General features: G+C 44.9%; 1 protein-coding gene across 1 annotated transcript in view; it reads right to left on the bottom strand.

Annotated features, from left to right (window-relative positions):
• Positions 1-3,089: 3,089 nt before the first annotated feature.
• The window catches only part of col8a1a (collagen, type VIII, alpha 1a), a 35,589-nt gene continuing 15,286 nt past the window's right edge, over positions 3,090-23,392 (bottom strand). Inside the window, exons 2-3 of the mRNA XM_046364611.1 lie at positions 5,910-6,237; positions 3,090-5,659 (exon numbers count right to left, since the gene is read on the bottom strand). Coding sequence (XP_046220567.1) covers positions 3,708-5,659; positions 5,910-6,234 — 2,277 coding nt within the window. The 5' untranslated portion in view covers positions 6,235-6,237 and the 3' untranslated portion in view covers positions 3,090-3,707. The remainder of the gene's footprint in view (positions 5,660-5,909; positions 6,238-23,392) is intronic.

Genomic DNA, 23,392 nt, shown 5'->3' with positions numbered 1-23,392 from the left:
GGCCATTCGTAAATTCCCTCTGGAGTGCCAGAGAGCCCTCCGAGTGTGATCTGGCCATTCGTAAATTCCCTCTGGAGTGCCAGAGAGCCCTCCGAGTGTGATCTGGCCATTCGTAAATTCCCTCTGGAGTGCCAGAGAGCCCTCCGAGTGTGATCTGGCCGTTCGTAAATTCAGAGTGTTGTCAGATTGTCCATTTGTAAATTCAGAGCATTTCTCTCTCGAAGCGAGACATAAATGAGAGAGCGCCTCTCTCTGACATTTTTATCCTACCTAGCAGAGTTGGTTAGGCTGTTTCTATGTTATCCAGAGCATTGGTGACTGTAACTGTGGTGATGGCAACAATTTAATTACGCTTTTTTGACAACGTTTACTGACACCGGCCATATTCTTTGTAACATTTTTTTTAAATTAACCCTTTTTTCTCTCCAATTTCGTGGTATCCAATTGTTAGTAGTTACTGTCTTGTCCCATCGCTGCAACTCCCGTACGGACTCGGGAGAGGCGAAGGTCGAGAGCCATGCCTCCTCTGAAACACAACCCAACCAAGCCGCACTGCTTCTTAACACAGCGTGCAATCAACCGGGAAGCCAGCCGCACAAATGTGTCGGAGGAACCACCGTACACCTAGCAACCTGGTCAGTGTGCACTACGCCCGGCCCGCCACAGGATTATCCCTGCCGGCCAAACCCTCCCTAACCCGGACAACGCTGGGCCTCCCAGTCGCTACACCGGCAATATTCAATGTTGAGCGTTTGTAAATTCATCAGTTATTCTGTGCTCCAGCACACTCAGACGAGACTGCTCTGAAATGGAAGTAGATAGCCAGAGGGAATTTACCAACGTACCATTTGTCTTTATTCCTTAGGCTCCACAAGGAAACCTAATTCCATAAGTCTCCTCACGTACTCCTGGTTTGGTTTGGCCATCATGTTCTCTGATTGACATCAAAGTATTTATTATTCTTAAATCTTAACCTCCACATAGAGTACCTATAATCAGATTATTTCAATTCTGTACTGAGCCAAGAGGGATCAATTAGCTTATTCAAAATTTATTCATAAGAATCACAATTGATTATCATTGTATCTTTTACTTACAGAAACGTTTAGGCACCTCTTAATGAGGGTCTGGGTCTTGTTCAAATGTTTTTCATAACTGTCATTATAACACTGCTGCTGTATTCAGTTGACACCTGACACATACAGTAATACAAGGGTTTGTAAGGACAGCAGTGGTCTTCCAATGTTTGGGTACAATAGTGTCTGTTGGAGCCTTATTCTTTACTTACCACAAGAGGCATTGCTGTGCACAACACTAATATACCCATAATGCATCATTTTGCCAAACATTTAATGTGACACAATCACCCTTATAAACATCACACACGATGCTTGTCTGCAAAAGTTTTTAAAAAGTATCAAACAAATCAATCAAAAACACAACAAGAAAGTTACGCAACAAACTAAAACGTGAAATAAACCATTGCACCACTTTATTTGAATCTTGAACTCTATTGGTTTTCCTTTCTGTAAGTACTGTAATAGCACATTGCAGGTGCCATTTTACTAGGAAATACATTTGTTTTCTTTAGTTATTCAATTTACATTCTTTGCCACAGTTTCATTAATGGCAGCTGCCAGTTTGCAAAGGAACATGTAGGGACTTGAGAAAAAACACATGGTACTCTGTGGCAATACAAGAGATATATCTCTTTCCACATTCGTCTGTGCAGCACCTTAAATTAAACTGATACATACAGTTGAAGTCTGAAGTTTACATACACTTAGGTTGGAGTCATTAAAACTCGTTTTTCAACCACTACACACATTTCTTGTTAACAAACTATAGTCGGTTAGGACATCTACTTTGTGCATGACACAAGTAATTTTTCCAACAATTGTTTATAGACAGATTATTTCACATATAATTCACTGTAATCACAATTCTAGTGGGTCAGACGTTTACATACACTAAGTTGAATGTACCTTTAAACAGCTTGGAAAATTCAAGAAAAAGATGTCATGACTTTAGAAGCTTCTGATAGGCTATTTGACATAATTTGGGTCAATTGGAGGTGTACCTGTGGATGTATTTCAAGGCCTATCTTCTAACTCAGTGCCTCTTTGCTTGACATCACGGGAAATCAAAAGAAATCAGCCAAGATTGTAGACCTCCACAAGTCTGGTTCATCCTTGGAAGCAATTTCCAAATGCCTGAAGGTACCACATTCATCTGTACAAACAATAGTACGCAAGTACAAACACCATGGGACAACGCATCCGTCATATCACTCAGGAAGGAGACGCGTTTTGTCTCCTAGAGATGAACCTACTTTGGTGCGAAAAGTGCAAATCAATCCCAGAACAACAGCAAAGGACATTGTGAAGATGCTGTAGGAAACAGGTACAAAAGTGTCTATATCCACAGAAAAACAAGTCCTATATCGACATAACCTGAAAGGCCGCTCAGCAAGGAAAAAGCCACTGCTCCAAAACCGCCATAAAAAGCCACACTACGGTTTGCAACTGCACATTGTACTTTTTGGAGAAATGTCCTCTGGTCTGATGAAACAACAATAGAACTGTTTGGCCATAATGGCCATCGATATGGAAAAAGGGGGAGGCTTGCAAGCCGAAGAACACCATCCCAACAGTAAAGCACGGGTGTCGCAGCATTATGCTGTGGGGGTGCTTTGCTGCAGGAGGGACTGGGGGACTAAACAAAATAGCATCATGAGAAGGAACATTATGACGATATATTGAAGCAACATCTCAAGACATCAGTCAGGAAGTTAAAGCTTGGTCGCAAATGGGTCTTCCAAATGGACAATGACCTCAAGCAAACTTCCAAAGTTGTGGAAAAATGGCTTAAGGACAACAAAGTCAAGGTATTGGAGTGGCCATCACGAAGCCCTGATCTCAATCCTATAGAAAAATTGTGGGCAGAACGGAAAAAGGAGGCCTACAAACCTGACTCAGATACACCAGCTGTGTCAGGAGGAATGGGCCAAAATTCACCCAACTTCTTGTGGGAAGCTTGTGGAAGGCTACCTGAAATGTTTGACCCAAGTTAAACAATTTAAAGGCAATGCTACAAAATACTAATTGAGTGTATGTAAACTTCTGACCCAATAGGAATGTGATGAAAGCTGAAATAAATGATTCTCTCTACTATTATTCTGACATTTCACATTCTTAAAATGAAGTGGCGATCCTTACTGACCTAAGATGGAAATTTTTTACTAGGATTGAATGTCAGGAATTGTGACAAGCTGAGTTTAAATGTATTTGGCTAAGGTGTATGTAAACTTCCGATTTCAACTGTACATATGACTACATTTCACAATATGTGAACTCTATTGATGTAATGGCATCTTTTAATGCAGTGTTGTAACGTTGTAACACTCTTGAGAGCGGTACATAGATACAGAAATCTTTGTACCACAACATAAATGGTTATAAAAACTGCATATATGTACATTCACTCACACACATACACACTCCTCTCTCAGATTTTCCCAGGGACTGTGCGACGTGTCCTCCCATCGCTGTCGATCTCAACAGCGTCGATCTCAACAGCATCAATCTCAACAGATAGTTGATGTTTAAAAAAAAAAACATACACATTTAAAGACTTCTATAAACAATGCTTAAATTTCTCCAACATTTTCTCCCTCTGTCACTGTCTCTTCCTCTCTATAGTTGTTGCTACATAGGGTACAACAAGTACCCAGAGAAGGATGAGTGGACGTATTGGCCAGCGTATAGTCCTGCGGCCTGGTCCGAGGGTAGCTGGAGGTACACGGTGTCCCCGGGCTGTAGAGGCAACACTGCGCTCCCCGACGCCTGATCCAGGAATCCCTTCTTATACTCGTCATATGTGTACATCACAGGCTCATCGTTCCTCATCAGCGCCACCCACACGTTGGCCCCTTTGCAGTGGACGTGGTAGGCAAAGTAGTAGATCCCGGGCATGTCACAGGTAAACACGCCTGTCTGGGGGTTGTAGTTCTGACGGCCGTTGTACAGGATCTTGTCGAACACCACAGGCGTGCCCACTGGTGGGAAGGGTGTGGTCACCAGAGCCGTGAACGCAGGCATCTCCAGGCCGTTACCCATTACTTCTCCACTGTTTCCTCCATATTTCCCCTTCTTGCCATAGCCGGTGGTCTTGACTCCATCCAGCACAGGAGGAATACCCATCTCAGTGAGGACTGCTCCCATGTTAGGGGAGAGGGTGGGGGGTCCGGGTGGGCCTGGGGGACCAGGTAGACCTGGCTGGCCTGGATTTCCTGGTGGTCCTCCGGGACCTTCTTTACCTGGAGGTCCAAGAGGACCAGGGACACCTGGGTTTCCGTTACCCTCAACGCCGGGAAGACCAGGTAATCCGCTGTCACCTTTAGACCCAGGGGCACCAGGAGGTCCGATCGGCCCACCTGCACCTCCCAGACCTGGAATGCCCTTAGGGCCTTGGGGACCCTTCTCTCCTGGAAGTCCTCCCTCTCCCTTTGGCCCAGATAGGCCTGGAATGCCAGGGGCGCCTGGTAACCCTTTGTGTCCGCCTTCCCCTTGGGGTCCTACAGGCCCAGCGGGACCCCTTGGCCCTGGCTCTCCTACCTCTCCAGGGAAGCCATTCTGACCATGAAGTCCAGGAGGACCAGGCTCACCCTGGCCACCTGGCAGCCCCTTTTGCCCTCCCTCTCCAGCATCTCCTTTTGTCCCTGGTTGGCCAAGACCTCCAGGGGGTCCCATAGGGCCAAGGGGACCAGCTGGTCCGATTGGCCCAGGTGGTCCAATCACACCTGGAAGTCCTCCATGGCCTTTGTCTCCCTTTGGTCCTGGGCCTCCGGGCATCCCACCCATCCCTTTATCTCCCTTGGGTCCTGGGAATCCTGGTTTTCCAAATCCAGGCAATCCAGGCTTCCCTGGCAAACCTGGAGGGCCTGGGTGCCCTTTCCCACCAGGCATGCCTGGTTGTCCAGGCAGACCATTCTGGCCTGGTTTTCCCTGGCCTGGCAACCCTGGTGGACCGGTCTCGCCACCCTCTCCTGCTGGTCCAGCCAGCCCCTGCTCTCCAGGAGGGCCTGGTTTCCCTGGTCCTCCTGGTGGCCCCGATATGCCATTCATTCCAGGCTTGCCCACACCGGGCATCCCTCCCTGGCCTGGAGGTCCAGGGGGTCCTGCTGGCCCTTTGTGGCCTGGCTGTCCTGGCTGTCCAATTCCCTTGTCACCCTTGGGTCCTGGTAATCCTGGTAGTCCCGGTAGGCCCTTATGTCCTGGCTCCCCCTTGGGTCCTGGTTGTCCTGGTAACCCCCCAACCCCTGGTTTTCCTATCCCCGGGAGACCTGGAGGACCAGGGGGGCCCTGAGGCCCTGGCTGCCCCATATGACCGTGTCCGCCACTGGGGCCCAGCTCTCCAGGTACACCTGGGTCTCCCATGCTCCCTGGCTTGCCTGGAATTCCCGGGAGTCCTGGTTTGCCTACACCAGGGAATCCTGGGGGACCAGCGGAGCCTGGTTTTCCTTCACCTCCTGGCTGTCCTACCCCAGGAGGACCTGGTGGCCCAGAGGGTCCCTCAGGTCCTGCAGGCCCAGCTGGGCCCTGCTCTCCTGGCAGACCTCCAGGGAGACCTCCCACAGCCCCACTGGGGATGGTCTGACCTGTAGGGGATAAGATGTCCAATCAGTCTAAACATTATTGGAAGATTGCAGGCATAGCACAATATTCAGCACAAGAGCAAAATGAAGTACAATCTGCTTGTGTGTATGTCTTAACTAGAGTTAGGTTAGGTAATGAACATTGAAGATTGACATAGTCTCAACATAAACAACATACTATTGCCCTACTCCATAGTAGTGCGCTACTTTCGACCAGAGCCACAAGTCCTTTGAGATTGCCATTTGATCTCACCTTTGTCCTGTCCACTGTTGACTACCACACCTTTGCGGGGGTAGTCCTTGCCCATGTGCATGGGCATCTGGGGGATCTCTTTTCTGTAATGGGGGTACTGCATGTGGGGAATGTCCTTTCCTGGCCACTGCTGCTGATGGTGCTGCTCTTTGCTGCCCATGCCCATGTGGGACAGGTGTGGCATAGGCTGGTGCTGCTGGGGTTGCTGCTGGGGGTGCTGCTGGTGCTGCTTGTGTCCGTAGTATACCCCCGCGTGAACGAGAGGTAGTACTGCAAGCTGAAACAGAGCCACGAGGAGAGGGGCTGAGAGAGAAGGCACGGCCATGGCCTGGGGAAGACAGCAGAAGAGAACTATGTTAGACAATCAGTCAATTGATCAATTGATCAAAAAGTCAATCAATGAGCCAATCAAAGGAATCTAATTCACTGCCAATATGTATTTTTCAATCAAATGCAAACAGTCAAACATACATACATGGCAATAAAAGCCATATGACTGGTAATATGAAAGCTTTTCCCCATAGAAAGGGATTCATGCCCTGATAGACCTTCGCATTGCTCTGGCTCCACCTACTGGACAGTAAAGAGCAATATATTACACAGACAGCGCTGCCCGCAACTGACCACAACCAGTCACTCAACATTTAACCATGGGCCAGCCTTTTTAAAAATAGTATATATTGCCAGATGTAGGATGTGGTAAAACCACAAAACACTTTTTCTTTTTACATGCTCAATCTTGTAACAACACTGCTAACTGACTACATTTACATTTTACATATGCTCTTATCCAGAGCAACTTCCAGGACTTAGTGGATACATTTTAATACTTTTTGTTCTACTGTTCAAACCCACAATCCTGGAGCTTGCCATGCTCTGCCAACTGAGCTACACTTGACCTAGGCAGACCGCAGACCGTTGCCTAACACAATGTTTCCAATGCTGTTGCCTAGGGTCAGGTTTACGAGACTACTAACTGACTGAGCAATGCCTTGGCTTTCAAACAGCTGATGGAGCAAAATGATAACATTACTAATAGCCCTGTTATCAGACATACTATCAGACAAATGAACTGACAAGGACATTTATACTTCACATGAAAGCTTCTGAAAATAACCCACCAGATCAGAAGAAACTCAAATGCGTTTCAGCCTACAAGTCATAGCAGTTTTACTCAAAATAGGTAGGTGGGAAAAGAAATGATTCTCTGTTATGTTTCTTAACACGTTCTTTCTTTCGTTAAATAATGAATCATATAACGTGGCTGGTTTTGGCTAGGCTTTGTGTGTGTCTCTGACCTTCTACTGTGAACCCTCCCAGATGTTCTTAGGAAATGAGGATGCTCCGTCAAGCCACAGTATAACAAAGAGCATCAGAGCTGGAACTGGGAGATGGTGTTTCTTGGCTTTGGTTATTCTTTGTGTTACGGTAGCCAATTACTATTTAACCCGTTAAAACACTGTTCAAATTGCAATGCTAATGTTTGAGTTTGACTGTAATAGTAAATATTATGTGAGAAGTAATACTGATTGATTGGTATACAGTCTCAGAAATATGCTGTTATAGTGATGTACTTACAAAGGCTGGGCAATTTCAAGAATGCCATTGAACTGAATATCTTGTCACTTACTGTAGTTTGACTGTTTCTCTCACACACAGTTTCTCTCACACACTGTCTCTCACCCTCTACCTCTCTCTCTATATTTTTCTTTCTCTCCCTCACCGAATCCCTCTTGTCACTGTCTATCCCTCACTCTGCCCCTCTCTTATACAGAACACAGAGCTCTGTTGGTCAAAGTCTGTACTGTAGGCTAAACACCAGTATGTTAGAGATCAGCCCTCTGAACCAAAGCTTTTTGTTTGGAGAGCTGGTCTGGTCAAAATATGCAGCAGGAAGGAGTTTTCTTGGCCAGTTAGGTAGCCAGTTCATTCCAATTGGTTGTCACAGCTGACCTTTGTGAATGAGAAATACTGATGGAAGAAGGATGGAATACATTTGTTGGAGAGGCTATTATTCCACGTTTCTGTCAAATTCATACTTACCATAGAGTTCATAGGGTTCACACTTTCTGAGGATACATTTTTAAAAAATGGCTGCTTTCTTAGGTTCTCTGGTGGTTTTACAGTATGTTTCCTGCCAAGCCTCCGAGTCAACACATACCATTTGACAATAGATAGGCTACTACTTAAAAGTCATGCACAAGATTCAACCACAGGTATGAATGAATGATGTCAGAACTACTGACATAAAGAAAAGTCAAATGCAGCAATGCAGGAGTACAGTGAGAAATGATACAGAGGGAAAGTCAAGTCATAAGGGATATCCGCTCCTGGTCAGTTCATGTGGTTGTGGTGAACTTCTAGCCTAACAGAGGTCCTGTTAGGTCCTCAGATGTTGGGCTGCAATTGTGACATTGTGAACAGGAGTCAACACAGATTGGTACAGGCTATCTGAGAAATGTCACTCCATTCTTCCTCAAGGAAGTCCAACAATTCACAGAATTTTTACAGCAGTGAGTGTGACCCAAAAAGTTGACCAAAAAGTGTCCATGTGATCTGTGTGTGTGTCTCTGTGTGTGTGTGTCTCTGTGTGTGTGTCTCTCTGTGTGTGTGTGGTACATAGGTGAAACTGTGTGTGTGTTTGAATGTAGCAGTGTCACTCACTCATGCGTAATCTTACTGCAGTGAGAGGTATTTCTCTCACCCCTAAGCCAACCCTCAGGCATGCCAAGTGGAAATAGGAACACCTCTCTGCCCGCAACCTCCCTGACCTCAACCTCCCTGACCTCAACCTCCCTGACCTCAACCTCCCTGACCTCAACCTCCCTGACCTCGTCACTCTCCGCTTCTCTACTGATCTTGTGTTGCTTCCTCTCCTACATTTATCTGTCTGGGGCTGCTGTCTGCACGTGAGAGAAACAAGAATATGTTTGTTAATGTATACATGCATCTGTGTGTATTTTCTAACTTTTCATTCCCATCCAGGACCCAGACGTCCAATCCAACGAGCAGAGCTCTGGTCCAACAGATAGAAGAGCGGTCCAACAAGGCCGTCCAGACCTCCTTCTAGTCTTACACGATTATTCTCCGTCTTGTGCATTTCCTTCTGAAGGTCAGTAACGCAGACAGACATTTGGGTTGTCTTTGGCTGATGCTCCTATGGTAGGATTGTGTGTTTGTGTATGTGTGTCTGTGTGTGTGTTTCTCTGTCTGTTTCAATTTGGGCTTTAACGGCGGTCCTGATCCTGTCTAGTTGTGTCTCTGGCTTGGGCCAGAGGGGATTCCGTTTTGGGGTTGTGTCTGGCCGGCTGCTTCTGGGAGAGGAGGGGGTAATGCTTTATTTTGCACTCATATTTGAACTGGTATATAGTATTTACAAAGACCATTCTTAATACAAATGGGAAACTGATGAGTGTGAAAAACCCAACAGCGTATCAGTTCAAACTGTTGCGCCTGGCACCTATGACCATACCCTGTTCAAAGGCACTTAAATATTTTGTCTTGCCCATTCACCCTCAGGATGGAACACATACACAAACCATGTCTCAATTTACTCAAGGCACTGCATCTCAGTGCTTGAGGCATCACCACAAGACACCCTGGTTCAAATTCAGGCTGTATCACAACCAGCTGTGATTGGGTGTCTGATAGGGCGGCGCACAATTGGCCTAGTGTCGTCTGGATTTGGACGGTGTAGGCCTTCATTGTAAATAATAATTTCTTCTTAACTGACTTGCCTAGTTAAATAAAAAAAGACAAATACAAGTTTCTGGATTGACGTGTACGACAGCATGTTCCAGTTCCCACCAACATCCAGCAACTTCACACAGCCATTGAAGAGGAGTGGGACACCATGCCACAGGCCACAACCAACAGCCTGGTCAACTCTATGTGAAGGAGATTGGTCGCGCTGCATGAGGCAAATGGTGATCACACCAGATACTGACTGGTTTTCTGATCTCTGCCCCTACCTTTACATTTAAAAAAATCTGTGACCAACATATGCATATCTGTATTCTCAGCCATGTGAAATCCATATATTAGGGCCTAATGAATGTATTTCAATAATGTAAACTTTCACTGCTATGCGGATGACACACAGCTGTACATTTCAATGAAACATGGTGAAGCCCCAAAATTGCCCTCGCTAGAAGCATGTGTTTCAGACATAAGGAAGTGGATGGCTGCAAACTTTCTACTATTAAACTCGGACAAAACAGAGATGCTTGTTCTAGGTCCCAAGAAACAAAGAGATCTTCTGTTGAATCTGACAATTAATCTTAATGGTTGTACAGTCGTCTCAAATAAAACTGTGAAGGACCTCGGCGTTACTCTGGACCCTGATCTCTCTTTTGAAGAACATATCAAGACCATTTCGAGGACAGCTTTTTTCCATCTACGTAACATTGCAAAAATCAGAAACTTTCTGTCCAAAAATGATGCAGAAAAATTAATCCATGCTTTTGTCACTTCTAGGTTAGACTACTGCAATGCTCTATTTTCCGGCTACCCGGATAAAGCACTAAATAAACTTCAGTTAGTGCTAAATACGGCTACTAGAATCCTGACTAGAACCAAAAAATTTGATCATATTACTCCAGTGCTAGCCTCTCTACACTGGCTTCCTGTCAAAGCAAGGGCTGATTTCAAGGTTTTACTGCTAAGCTACAAAGCATTACATGGGCTTGCTCCTACCTACCTCTCTGATTTGGTCCTGCCGTACATACCTACACGTACGCTACGGTCACAAGACGCAGGCCTCCTAATTGTCCCTAGAATTTCTAAGCAAACAGCTGGAGGCAGGGCTTTCTCCTATAGAGCTCCATTTTTATGGAACGGTCTGCCTACCCATGTCAGAGACGCAAACTCGGTCTCAACCTTTAAGTCTTTACTGAAGACTCATCTCTTCAGTGGGTCATATGATTGAGTGTAGTCTGGCCCAGGAGTGGGAAGGTGAACGGAAAGGCTCTGGAGCAACGAACCGCCCTTGCTGTCTCTGCCTGGCCGGTTCCCCTCTTTTCACTGGGATTCTTTGCCTCTAACCCTGTTACGGGGGCTGAGTCACTGGCTTGCTGGGGCTCTCTCGTGCCATCCCTGGCGGGGGTGCGTCACCTGGGTGGGTTGATTCACTGTTGTGGTCGGCCTGTCTGGGTTCCCCCCCTTGGGTTGTACCGTGTCGGAGATCTTTGTGGGCTATACTCGGCCTTGTCTCAGGATGGTAAGTTGGTGGTTGAAGATTTCCCTCTAGTGGTGTGGGGGCTGTGCTTTGGCAAAGTGGGTGGGGTTATATCCTTCCTGTTTGGCCCTGTCCGGGGTGTCCTCGGATGGGGCCACAGTGTCTCCTGACCCCTCCTGTCTCAGCCTCCAGTATTTATGCTGCAGTAGTTTATGTGTCGGGGGCTAGGGTCAGTTTGTTTATCTGGAGTACTTCTCCTGTCCTATTCAGGTATCCTGTGTGAATCTAAGTGTGCGTTCTCTAATTCTCTCCTTCTCTCTTTCTTTCTCTCTCTCGGAGGACCTGAGCCCTAGGACCATGCCCCAGGACTACCTGACATGATGACTCCTTGCTGTCCCCAGTCCACCTGGCCATGCTGCTGCTCCAGTTTCAACTGGCCTGGGCCCTAGGACCATGTCCCAGGACTACCTGACATGAGGACTCCTTGCTGTCCCCAGTCCACCTGGCCGATGCTCCTGCTCCAGTTTCAAATGTTCTGCCTTACTATTATTCAACCATGCTGGTCATTTATGAACATTTGAACATCTTGGCCACGTTCTGTTATAATCTCCACCCGGCACAGCCAGAAGAGGACTGGCCACCCCACATATGCTCTCTCTAATTCTCTCTTTCTTTCTCTCTCTCGGAGGACCTGAGCCCTAGGACCGTGCCCCAGGACTACCTGACATGATGGCTCCTTGCTGTCCCCAGTCCACCTGACTGTGCTGCTGCTCCAGTTTCAACTGTTCTGCCTTATTATTATTTGACCATGCTGGTCATTTATGAACATTTGAACATCTTGGTCATGTTCTGTTATAATCTCTACCCGGCACAGCCAGAAGAGGACTGGCCACCCCACATAGCCCGGTTCCTCTCTAGGTTTCTTCCTAGGTTTTGGCCTTTCTAGGGAGTTTTTCCTAGCCACCGTGCTTTTACACCTGCATTGTTTGCTGTTTGGGGTTTTAGGCTGGGTTTCTGTACAGCACTTTGAGATATCAGCTGATGTACGAAGGGCTATATAAATAAATTTGATTTGATTTGACTGATTTCCTTACATGAACTGTAACTCAAGAAAGGTCCACCACCCAATGGACACCCAGCCAACTGGACAGAACTGTGAGATGCATTGGAGTCAACATGGGCCAGCAACTCTGTGGATTGCTTTCAACACCTCGTAGAGTCCCTGTCCTGACGAATTGAGGCTGTTCTGAGGCCAAAAGCAGGGAGATGCACCTCAGTATTAGGAAGGTGTTCTTAATGTTTTATGCACTCAGTATATATAGTGAAAAACTGAGTTTAAATGTATTTGGCTAAGGTAAACTTCCATCTGAAGTACATTTAAACTCAGTTTTTCACAATTCCTGACATTTAATCCAAGTAAAAATTCCCTGTTTTAGGTTAGTTAGGATCACCACTTTTTTAAGAATGTGAAATTTCAGATTGATAGAGAGAATAGTAGAGAGAATGATTTATTTCAGCTTTTATTTCTTTCATCACATTCACAGTGTGTCAGAATGTCAAGCCCTGACCTTAGTTATCTTTGTTTTCTTTATGTGGTCCTTCTGTAGCTCAGTTGGTAGAGCATGGCGCTTGTAACACCATGGGAGTGGGTTTGATCCCCGGGACCACCCATACATAGAATGTATGCACACATGACTGTAAGTTGCTTTGGATAAAAGCATCTGCTAAATGGCATATATTATATTATTATTATTTTGGTTAGGTCAGGGTGTGACGAGGGTGGTTTGTGTAGTGTAATGTTTAGGGGTTTTTGTATGTCTAGGTTTTTTTTGTATTGTCGAGGTGTTTTTGTCCTGTCTAGGGTTTTTGTATATCTATGGGGTTTTAGTATGTCTAGGTATATGTAGGTCTATGGTGGCCTGAATTGGTTCCCAATCAGAGGCAGCTGTTTATCGTTGTCTCTGATTGGGGATCCTATTTAGGTTGCCATTTTGGTTTTGTGGGTTATTATTCTATGTTTATTTGCCTGTTCGCACAAGTCATATTGCATCACGTTTTGTTATTTTGTATAGTTTTGTTCAGTGTTGCATTCGTTTAATAAAATAGAATATACGCTTATCATGCTGTGCCTTGGTCTCCTCCTTATGACCACCGTGACACAGAAGTTTGCATACACTCAATTAGTATTTGGTAGCATTGCCTTTCAAATAGTTTAACTTAGGTTAAATGTTTCAGGCAGCCTTCCACAAGCTTCCCACAATAAGTTGGGTGAATTTTGGCCCATTTCCTCCTGAGTCAGAGCTGGTCTGAGCTGAGTCATGAACAAAGTAGATGTCCTAACCGACTTGCCAAAACTATAGTTTGTTAACAAGAAATGTGTGGAGTGGTTGAAAACTTGTTTTAATAACTCCAACCTAAGTGTATGTGAACTTCCGACTTCAGCTGTATGTATATATGACCTCACTTCTATAGAAATTTGTGGGCAGAACTGAAAAAGCATGTGTGAGCAAGGAGGCCTACAAACCTGACTCAGTTACACCAGCTCTGTCAGGAGGAATGGGCCAAAATTCACCCAACTTATTGTGGGAAGCTTGTGGAAGGCTACCCAAAATGTTTGAGTTAAACATTTTAAAGGCAATGCTACAAAATGCTAATTGAGTGCATGTAAAGTTCTGACCCACTGGGAATGTGATGAAAGAAATCAAATCTGAAATAAATCATTCTCTCAACTATTATTCTGACATTTCACATTCTTAAAATAAAGTGGTGATCCTAATTGACCTAAAACAGGCAATTGTTACTAGGATTAAATGTCAAGAATTGTGAAAAACTGAGTTTAAATGTATTTCGCTAAGGTGTATGTAATCTTACAACTACAAACAACTGTGTATATATATATATATATTATATAATTATTAGGTTATAGCCACAGCCATCCAACCTCTATACACCAACACCAGCCCCTTTCATATACCCATATCCAGTTGCAGACCCTTTTCCCAACAGTCAGTCGCAGCCCTGGATCTAGTCCCATTCCCAAGCCTCTGCTCTATAAACCAGTCCTAGCTCTATACACCAGTACCAACTCTTTTTTTAACCCTTATTTTACCAGGTGAGTTGACTGAGACCACATTCTTATTTGCAGCAACAACCTGGGGAATAGTTACAGGGTAGATGAATGAGCCAATTGGAAGCTGGGGATGATATGGGGCTAGATTAGGAATTTAGCCAGGGTTCACACCCCTACTCTTACAATAAGTGTCATGGGATCTTTAGTGACCACAGAGAGTCAGGACACCCATTTAACTTCCCATCTGAAAAACAGCACCTTACACAGGGGAATGTCCCCAATCACTGCCCTGGGGCATTGGGATGTTTTTGTTTGTTTTCTACCAGGGGAAAGAGTGCCTTCTACTGGCCATCCAACACCACTTCAGCAGCATCTGGTCTTTACAGTAATCCAGGGAACAACCCTGCTTAGCTTCCGAGGCAAGCCAGCAGTGGGATGCAGGGTGGGATGCTGCTGGCATTCTATACACCAGTCCCAGCTCTATCCACTAGCTTGGCTATGAAGAATGACAACTGCGTTGACCCCTGACCATTTCTCAGGCGACTGGCGATTCTAATATGGCCGTGCCACCCTCTCTCCCCCAGTGGGCACTCGCCCTCTCGTGCCTTTGAAGGGGGCCCGTCTCATTTCCATGGCGATGGGAGCCTGACGTGCAGGAATGCTTTCCAACAATTCCATATGGAGGGAAAATGAGACAAGAAGAGAGAGAAAGAGGCAGAGCCAGCGAGAGAAGAGGGGAGACATAACGCAGACCCAGGCACATGGGTGTATGAAGACGATGTGTTGGGTGGATGGGTGTGTTAGCGCTATAGTCAAATAGCCTCATTCTGTCCTGATGGTACAGTGTGTGTGTTTTGGGGTTAAGGTTAAATGGTAGGTTGAGGGTTAGGGTTAAGGTTAGGTAAGGCGTAGAGAAAATATGATTTTTAATGGTCAAGCATTTTTACTCCCCAAAACGTCCTGAAATTTCACAAAAATAAAGGTGTGTGTGTGGGTGTGAGTGAGTGCATGCATGCGTGTGTTTGTGTGAGTGAGTGTATGTGTGAGCATATGGATTCATTATGGTGGAGACAGAACAGTCCAGACTGTGATACAGTAGAATTGAGAGGTGGATTAAGGACATGCTCTGTTCATAGCTGCTTTTGTAGCAGAAATGTGTTTTCTGACAAATGATAGATATTCTGTTTTGGCCATCCATGCTTGGCCAGGGTCCCACTGTAAATGACTCAGATGTATTTTTTATGTTGCATTCACATTCAGCAGACTCCTGTATACAAAGTTATTTTGAGTGAGTATTTATGTAAGTAACCCAAACTTCTTTCCAGGACCAGGGTTGGGTGAAATGACTCGATGCTGAGACATTTGACAGGGCCAGTTTAACTCTCACACACACTTACTCCACCAAATTGCAACTCAGAGAGTAAATAGATCCATCAAAAGTTCTTAAGAGCGTGAAAGTGTTTGGGGGTTTTGTGGAGTAGGTGCAAACTTTCAATGACTTTCTATTAGCAGGCCGTGTGACTAATCTCTCATTGCCTCATACTAACAAATGATCAACTGGACAAGGACAGCCAGAGTGTACACTGAGAAAGCATTACAACGACCCAAAGTGATACATGATGAGCAGTCTGTAACTTAAACCTTTAGTGTGTGTGTCTGTGTATGTGTGTGGACATGTACATGTGTGTGAGTGTGTTTGTGTAAGTATGTGTGTGGACATATAAGTGTGTGTGTATGTTTGTGTATGTATGTGTGTGGACATATACGTGTGTGTAGACATGTGCATGAGTGTGTGTAGACTGGCGCGTGTGTGTGTGGACATGTGCATGTGTGTGTGTGTGACATGCGCGTGTGTGTGGGGACATGTGTGTGTGTGTGGACGTGTGTGTGTGTGGTCATGTGCGTGTGTGTGGACATGCGCGTGTGTGTGGGGACATGTGCGTGTGTGTGGACATGTGCGTGTGTGTGTGGACATGTGTGTGTGTGTGTGGACATGTGCGTGTGTGTGTGGACATGTGCGTGTGTGTGTGTGTGTGTGGACGTGTGTGTGTGTGTGGACATGTGCGTGTGTGTGAGTGTGACAAATTTGAGAGGATGGGAAACATTTTGACAACATGAGAGATACGGAACATGATTTCTGTTTAGTGTCAGACGCCCCAACCTGTTGTCATTGACTCCCCAGAGTTATCTGTCAGACACGTGTAGACCTACATCATGAAACTTCATCAATCCATGATGCAGCTTGTTACCAAAACATATATGCTATGAAAGAGACCATCATTCACGAGCATTGTATTTAGCTACTGAATGAGCTCCTTCAAATTGCTTCTATGAAATGTGGGTAAATACATTGTAATTGGGTTAGAGCAGCCTCGGACATCGAGGCTTCGCGTACGTAGTCGAGTCAACGAGAAGCGATTTGGAAGGATGGCCCAGCGAGGGTTGGAGCTCCTCTCCACTACACTCAGTCACACAGGGTTTGGTCACACTAACCTGCTATTAGCTGTTATTAGACAAGCTGGCATGGGCTAACCTACAGCCCCCTCAGGCTGTTATTAGACAAGCTGGCATGGGTCCTAAACCTACAGCCCCCTCAGTTTGGTCTGAATGACTCCATGGTGGTTCAGGCTGGACAAGTCTCTATGGGATCTTCCTTACCCTCACAGAGGATCTCACACACACACACACACACACACACACACACACACACACACACACACACACACACACACACACACACACACACACACACACACACACACACACACACACACACACACACACACACACACACACACACACACACACACACACACACACACACACACACACACACGCAGACACATACACACATGCACACACACATGGTCAGACTGTGCTGGACCTGTTATTTCTCACAGACGCCACTCTGGTGAAGCTTGTGTGACTCATGAATGAATGGCGTCTCCAGGAGATTTATGGGTAATACTTATTTCAGTAGGTGCCAGTATCTGTAGCTTCACCATGCTGCTACCGTACGGCCGCATTGGCCAGGCACAGAATGATGGGTTCCTCACATGAATATGCTTTTCTGGTTTGATTTCTCACTCAACTACAGACCTTTATGTAATCACTGTATGACAACCAAGCAGAAGTTTTTCAACAAAAAGGGCACTAAAGCCACATTTCGATTTAGTACGCCAAGTTAAGTATACCACCTACCCAAACCCTCCCTCTGCTCCCCATGGCTGAAAAAGCTTCATAGTCTTGCTTTACACACACACACACACGCACGCACGCACGCACGCACGCACGCACGCACGCACGCACGCACGCACGCACACACGCACACACACACGCACGCACACACACACACACACACACACACACACACACACACACACACACACACACACACACACACACACACACACACACACATACAGGAGAGACTCTGTTTTCATTAATATATAATCTGGGTCTATAAGTGTTGAACATCCAAAATATTTTCAGAAAATAAAGCTCAAGCACCAAGGAGATAAGATAACACACTGCAGGGGCCTCCCGGGTGGCGCAGTGGTCTAGGGCACTGCATCACAGTGCTAGCTGTGCCACCAGAGACTCTGGGTTTGCGCCCAGGCTCTGTCGCAGCCGGCCACAACCGGGAAGTCCGTGGGGCTATGCACAATTGGCCTAGCGCCGTCTGGGTTAGGGAGGGCTTGGTTGATATGCAACCAGTGACTCCGGTGGTGGGCAGTGCACGGTAACCAAGATTGCCAGGTGCATGGTGTTTCCTCCGACATATTGGTGCGGCTGGCACATTGGTGTGGCCGCACATTGGTGCCAGTGTGAGAGCAAAAAAGTTAACTGCCTCAGGCACTGATTTTACAGCATCGACAAGAACCAAATTAATTTACAGTGCACTGCTAATCTTGCACTGTTTTTAATCCGTGCAGACACACCGCTCATGACGAATGCCCCACAAGAATATTTCTGTAGTCCAGACCATGTTTTTCAAGGCAATCAATTATCATTTTTGTGAGCCGTGCTGCATCTAAGCTTTCAGCTGACTGAAAGTGTGAAAAGCTTTCGTGGATGGCCCCGTTGTAATAGTACCTCACAACTAAAGACATTTGTTATTTTTTCTTTAAATCTTTGGTTTCATCTGCAATTACACTAAAAACTTCACTTTCTTTTACTTCTCCTATTATTTCACTTTGTTCTGGATTTGGTGGCTTGTGTTCATCCTTGCATCCATCATTTTCTCTATGAGAGGGTCATTGTCAGAAAATGACCCTTGTGAGTGTCATCACTCTCGATGACCTCTCTACACTATATTTTGAGTGGCAGTTGAGCACATCTGCAATTGTTTTAATGTAAGTACAGTTTTCCTCCACTTTCTTTTTTCGGTCCTCATTTATGACATCTAACATTGATGAGTTGCTGTCAATAGCCCTTTTATGCTGATTCCAAGCATACATAGCATTGATATGATGCTCTGCCTTTGAATGGAGCTTAAACCCACAATCTTTAAACAGCACTTTTTTCCAGTTACAAAAACCTGACTGTGATGTGAAGGCAGATTCAGGTGTATTGGGCAGAGAAAAATGCCTACAGGCGAAACAATAAGACTAATCTTGATTTACAGAATATTCAAGCCATGAATTGTCCTTTTTCCATGAGCTGTTGAAAGCCCTTTTCCTAGTACCATGCTGAGTTCTGGGAAATGTTTTCAAACAGGGCTGTACAGGACCCTCTTCTCTGGATCTTGAAATGTCTGAAATACATGTTAAATAATGTGTCATATCTCCATGGAAATGTATAATTAAGGGAACCAAAATATTAGATACTAACAGCTGCTAACTAAAATGTGTAGTTTAAGGTATAGGCCCGGCCTACCATTAGGTATTTTTGGAACATCATATCTGTTGTTTGATACAGTTGGGAGGGGCTTGATGACATCTCCTGGCAGCTCTGGCTCACTGTCTTGCTCAGAGCCAGAGGTCTCTGTGTCATCCCTTAGTGTATAATCACAATAAAAATGCCACAGCCATCAAAACAAGAACACGCATGAATCAACAACCAACATTTTAAAGTGATGCTTAATCAGACAAAATCATCTATTACAAGCTGAAGCTAAACTTAAATTCTGAACAGACTGACTGTCTGGGAGATGCTCTGACCTGGTGGTGGTAGACTGGGTCCTTGTGAAGTCTGACCACACTGACTCTGACGAGCCTCAGGGAGCTGCTCTGGGGTCCGGTGGTGATGCAAGGCCTGGGGTCTGTTTGCACCTGATCTGCCTGTTTGTGCTTCTTTAAAAATAAGTCTGATATCTCCCCCTTTCTTTTCATGTTTAGTTGCCCTACTCTGCAGTAAGTAACTTAGCTAGTTAAAAGTTCTTAGCCTGTTTGCTATTGTAAAAGTGTATCTGCAAATTGTGGTAATCTTTTGAGTAATGTTAACCGATGAGTAAATATTTTTAGCATTTTCCTTTTCCAAATGGGCGGTAATTTAGAATGCATAAGATACTGTATTTACGATAGCACAGCTTCGCCCACAGCTTCGCCCTCCTCAGTCTTCCAGCTCTTTCACTCAAACCCAGCCCTTTTCTTTTGTGTAACAAGCTGTCATATCTGTTCCGCCCGCTAGGGACGTTTTCCTTTATGACATAACTTGTAATCAAGTTATGATTTAATTATGTGTATGTGTAATTCTGTGTGATTAGTTAGGTATTTAGTAAATAAATAATTAAACCCAATTTTGTATTGCTGATTCAACTTGTTGGCCAGGGTTCGTGCAGCTTTCAGATGAGACTGAATTAAGATGAATTAAGATGACGATTCATATTGACTGCTATTGATGTAAAATATTACTAGGTCTTTAAGAGTTTATTCAGAAGATAACAGCTCTATCAATATTATTTTGTGGTGCCCGACTCTCTAGTTAATTACATTTACATGATTAGCTCAATCATGTAATATTAATTACGGAGAAATTATTTTATGGAATAGCATGTCATATCACTTAATCCGGCATAGCCAAAAACACGACACATCTTAAGGCTAAGTTCATCGCTAGAACCTTCGTAGGAGCATCGTTAAATCTCAGAGCTGTTTACCAAAACCACTGTTATTAACGTGGCACTTCAAAACGCTCGTAATCTAACGCCTGCCTCAGACTCTCAGATATTCGCTAAACATAGAATCACATGGCTTGTCTGTCTCTCTGTGACCACTGAAACGTCGGAACAAAGTTGACTACAAATACAAAGTTGCCAATGTCTTTGCAATTGATACAAACAAGCGGTGTATAAAAAGCTGCTTCAAATGAAAACCGAGATGACTGCATTAAATTAAACAGTAGGCCATAGCCCAATCATATTGAAATACATTTCATGTTCAATTCATTGAGTTCTATTTTGCTACTTGTATGCTACTGATGTGATTTAGTGCATTATTATAGGGTAAGCATTAGAATAAGCGGCCTCAATATTTACAGCCATAGGTGGTAATGCACTATATATACAAAAGTATGTGGACACCACTTCAAACTAGTGGATTCGGCTATTTCAGCCTCACCTCTTGCTGACAGGTGTATAAAATGGAGGACACAGCCATGTAATCTCAATAGAAAACATTGGCAGTAGAATAGCCTTAATGAAGAGTTCAGTGACTTTTAACGTGGTACCGTCATAGGATGCCACCTTCCCAACAAGTCAGTTCGTAAAATTTATGTCCTGCTAGAGCTGCACATGCCAACTGTAAGTGCTGTTATTGTGTAGTGGAAACATCTAGGAGTAACAACGGTGGTAGGCCACACAAGCTCACAGATCGGGACCGCCAAAGGCTGAAGAGTGTAGCGTGTCAAAATCATCTGTCCTCAGTTGCAACACTCATTATCGAGTTCCAAACGGCCTCAGCTCAAGAGCTGTTTGTCGGGAACTTCATGAAATGGGTTTCCATGGCTGAGCAGCCACACACAAGCCTTAGATCACCATGTGGAATGCCAACCATCGGCTAGAGTGGTGAAAAGCTCTCCGCCATTGGACTTTAGAGCAGCGGAAACGCTTTCTCGGGAGTGAAGAATCACGCTTCACCATCTGTCAGTCCAACTGACTAATCAGGGTTTGGCAGATGCCAAGAGAATGCTACCTGCCCCAATGTATAGTACCAACTGTAAAGTTTGGTGGAGGAGGAATAATGGTCTGGGGTGGTTTTTCATGGTTCTGGCTAGGCCCCTTAATTCCAGTGAAGGGAACTCTTAACGCTACAGCACACAATGACATTCTAGACGATTCTGTGCTTTGAACTTTGTGGAAACCTTTTGGAGAAGGCCCTTTTCTGTTTCAGCATGACAATGCCCCCGTTTACAAAGCGAGGTCCATACAGAAATGGTTTGATGAGATCAGTGTGGAAGAACTTAACTGGCCTGCACAGAGCTCTGACCTCAACCCCATCGAACACCATTATGATGAATTGGAATGCCGACTGCAAGTCATGCCCAATCGCCCAACATCAGTTCCCAACCTCACTAATGCTCTTGTGGCGGAATGGATGCAAGTCCATGCAGCTATGTTCCAACATCTAGTAGAAAGTGGAGTGGAGGCTGTTATAACAGCAAAGGAGGAACAACTCCGTATTAATGCCCATGATTTTGAAACGAGATATTAGACGAGCAAAAGTCCATATACTTTTGGTAATATAGTGTATCTCTTTAGGAGCTGATCCCTGGTCTGTATTGATAAATTATTCTAATGTTAAGGTAAGATTTGAATGGAGAAAACTGATCTGAGAGCAGTACTCCCTTTCTTTCGATCCTATCAGTATCGAAACATGCTCCAACGACGGACTTACCGACCGTTCTCTCTGTGTGGTGTTGTGGGAAACGCTTGTTACATCTTCGGCTGTTGTAGGAAATATGGATCATTAAAACACTCATAAGCCTAAATTCCATCACTATTGGGAAACCGGACACTGATCTTTTCACCTGGGTGGGCCAGAAGCAAGCCGTTTCGCTGTCGTAATGGTGCAACTATGTTGCTAAAGAATCTGCACTCGCTTTTTCTACACTGTTAGAACTAAAAGGTGCTATCTAGAACCTAAAATGGTTATTCGACTGTCCCCATAGGAGAACCCTTTGAAGAACCCATTTTGGTTCGAGGTAGAACTTTTGAGGGTTCCATGTAGAACCCTTTCCACAGAGGGTTCTAAATGGAACCCAAAAGGGTTTTTACCTGGAACCATATACGGTTTTACCTAGAGCCAAAAATGGTTCTCCTATGGGGACAGCCAAAGAACCCTTTTGGAACCCTGTTTTCTAAAAGTGTAGGGCACTCAGAAACAACGGTACATCGAAGCATTATCATTAAAACAATTCATATCTGGGAGATTTTAGTCGCACTTTAGAGCCCTTCATGTCTGTGTGTGTGTTTCCCCTGGACTGCTTCCAGACTGCCTCCTTTATGTTCTTCATATACAACTGTGTTCGTGGGCATCAGGTGTGTTACACTCCTGGCTCTCATGGCTGTTCTGGCAGCAGTTCTAAGATGAATACCAGTCAGCTACAGGATGCCACCAGGAATTCAGTAGAGATAGCATCAGTTCCACCAAGTCCTACTCTGACCCACTGTGTATCATATAAAGCAGATGTTTGGGTTGCATTAGTTACAGGAGTCCGAATGGGGCTAGACAAGATGAACACAGTTTCTAAACCCAGAGGCACAACATCGCCAGACTTCCAGGAAGCAGACCAAGCAGACCAAGCAGTCCAGGCCGTGTTTTGGGGTTTGAGAAGTCAATGAAAGAAGTTAACAATTCTTCCTAAAGGCACAACCCAGATTCGAGTCAATGTTTTAAGTAGTTGAATATGTTATTACTCTTAACAAAGTGACGAACTGACACGTTTTCATTTTCATCAAAAACTTTATTTCAATAGAGTGTCTTTGATTTGATGGCTTGCACATGTGCAGTTTGGTGCAAGTCGACCCTTAGACTCGATTAAATGTTTCTGCGCATGAGCTTGGCCAGCATATGTCGCCATGACATCGCCTACAAGCGTGATCAGGGATTTCTACTGGAGGAGCAGCTTCTGCCTATGTTTATACTGTACCGTCTTTGGTATGAGTGACATGTGTTCCAAAGGGAATGGAAGATGGCTGCTTTAAACTGGGATACTGTTATTCTTATTGTATTGCTAGATATTGCTGCGTTGTTAGAACTAGATACACCTGCGATAACATCTGAAAAACTGTGTATG

This window comes from Oncorhynchus gorbuscha, linkage group LG01 (assembly GCF_021184085.1).
Source record: "Oncorhynchus gorbuscha isolate QuinsamMale2020 ecotype Even-year linkage group LG01, OgorEven_v1.0, whole genome shotgun sequence".
Lineage (NCBI taxonomy): Eukaryota > Metazoa > Chordata > Actinopteri > Salmoniformes > Salmonidae > Oncorhynchus > Oncorhynchus gorbuscha.
Note: the sequence above shows the minus strand (reverse complement) of the source record. Positions and strands in the feature narration are given on the sequence as shown.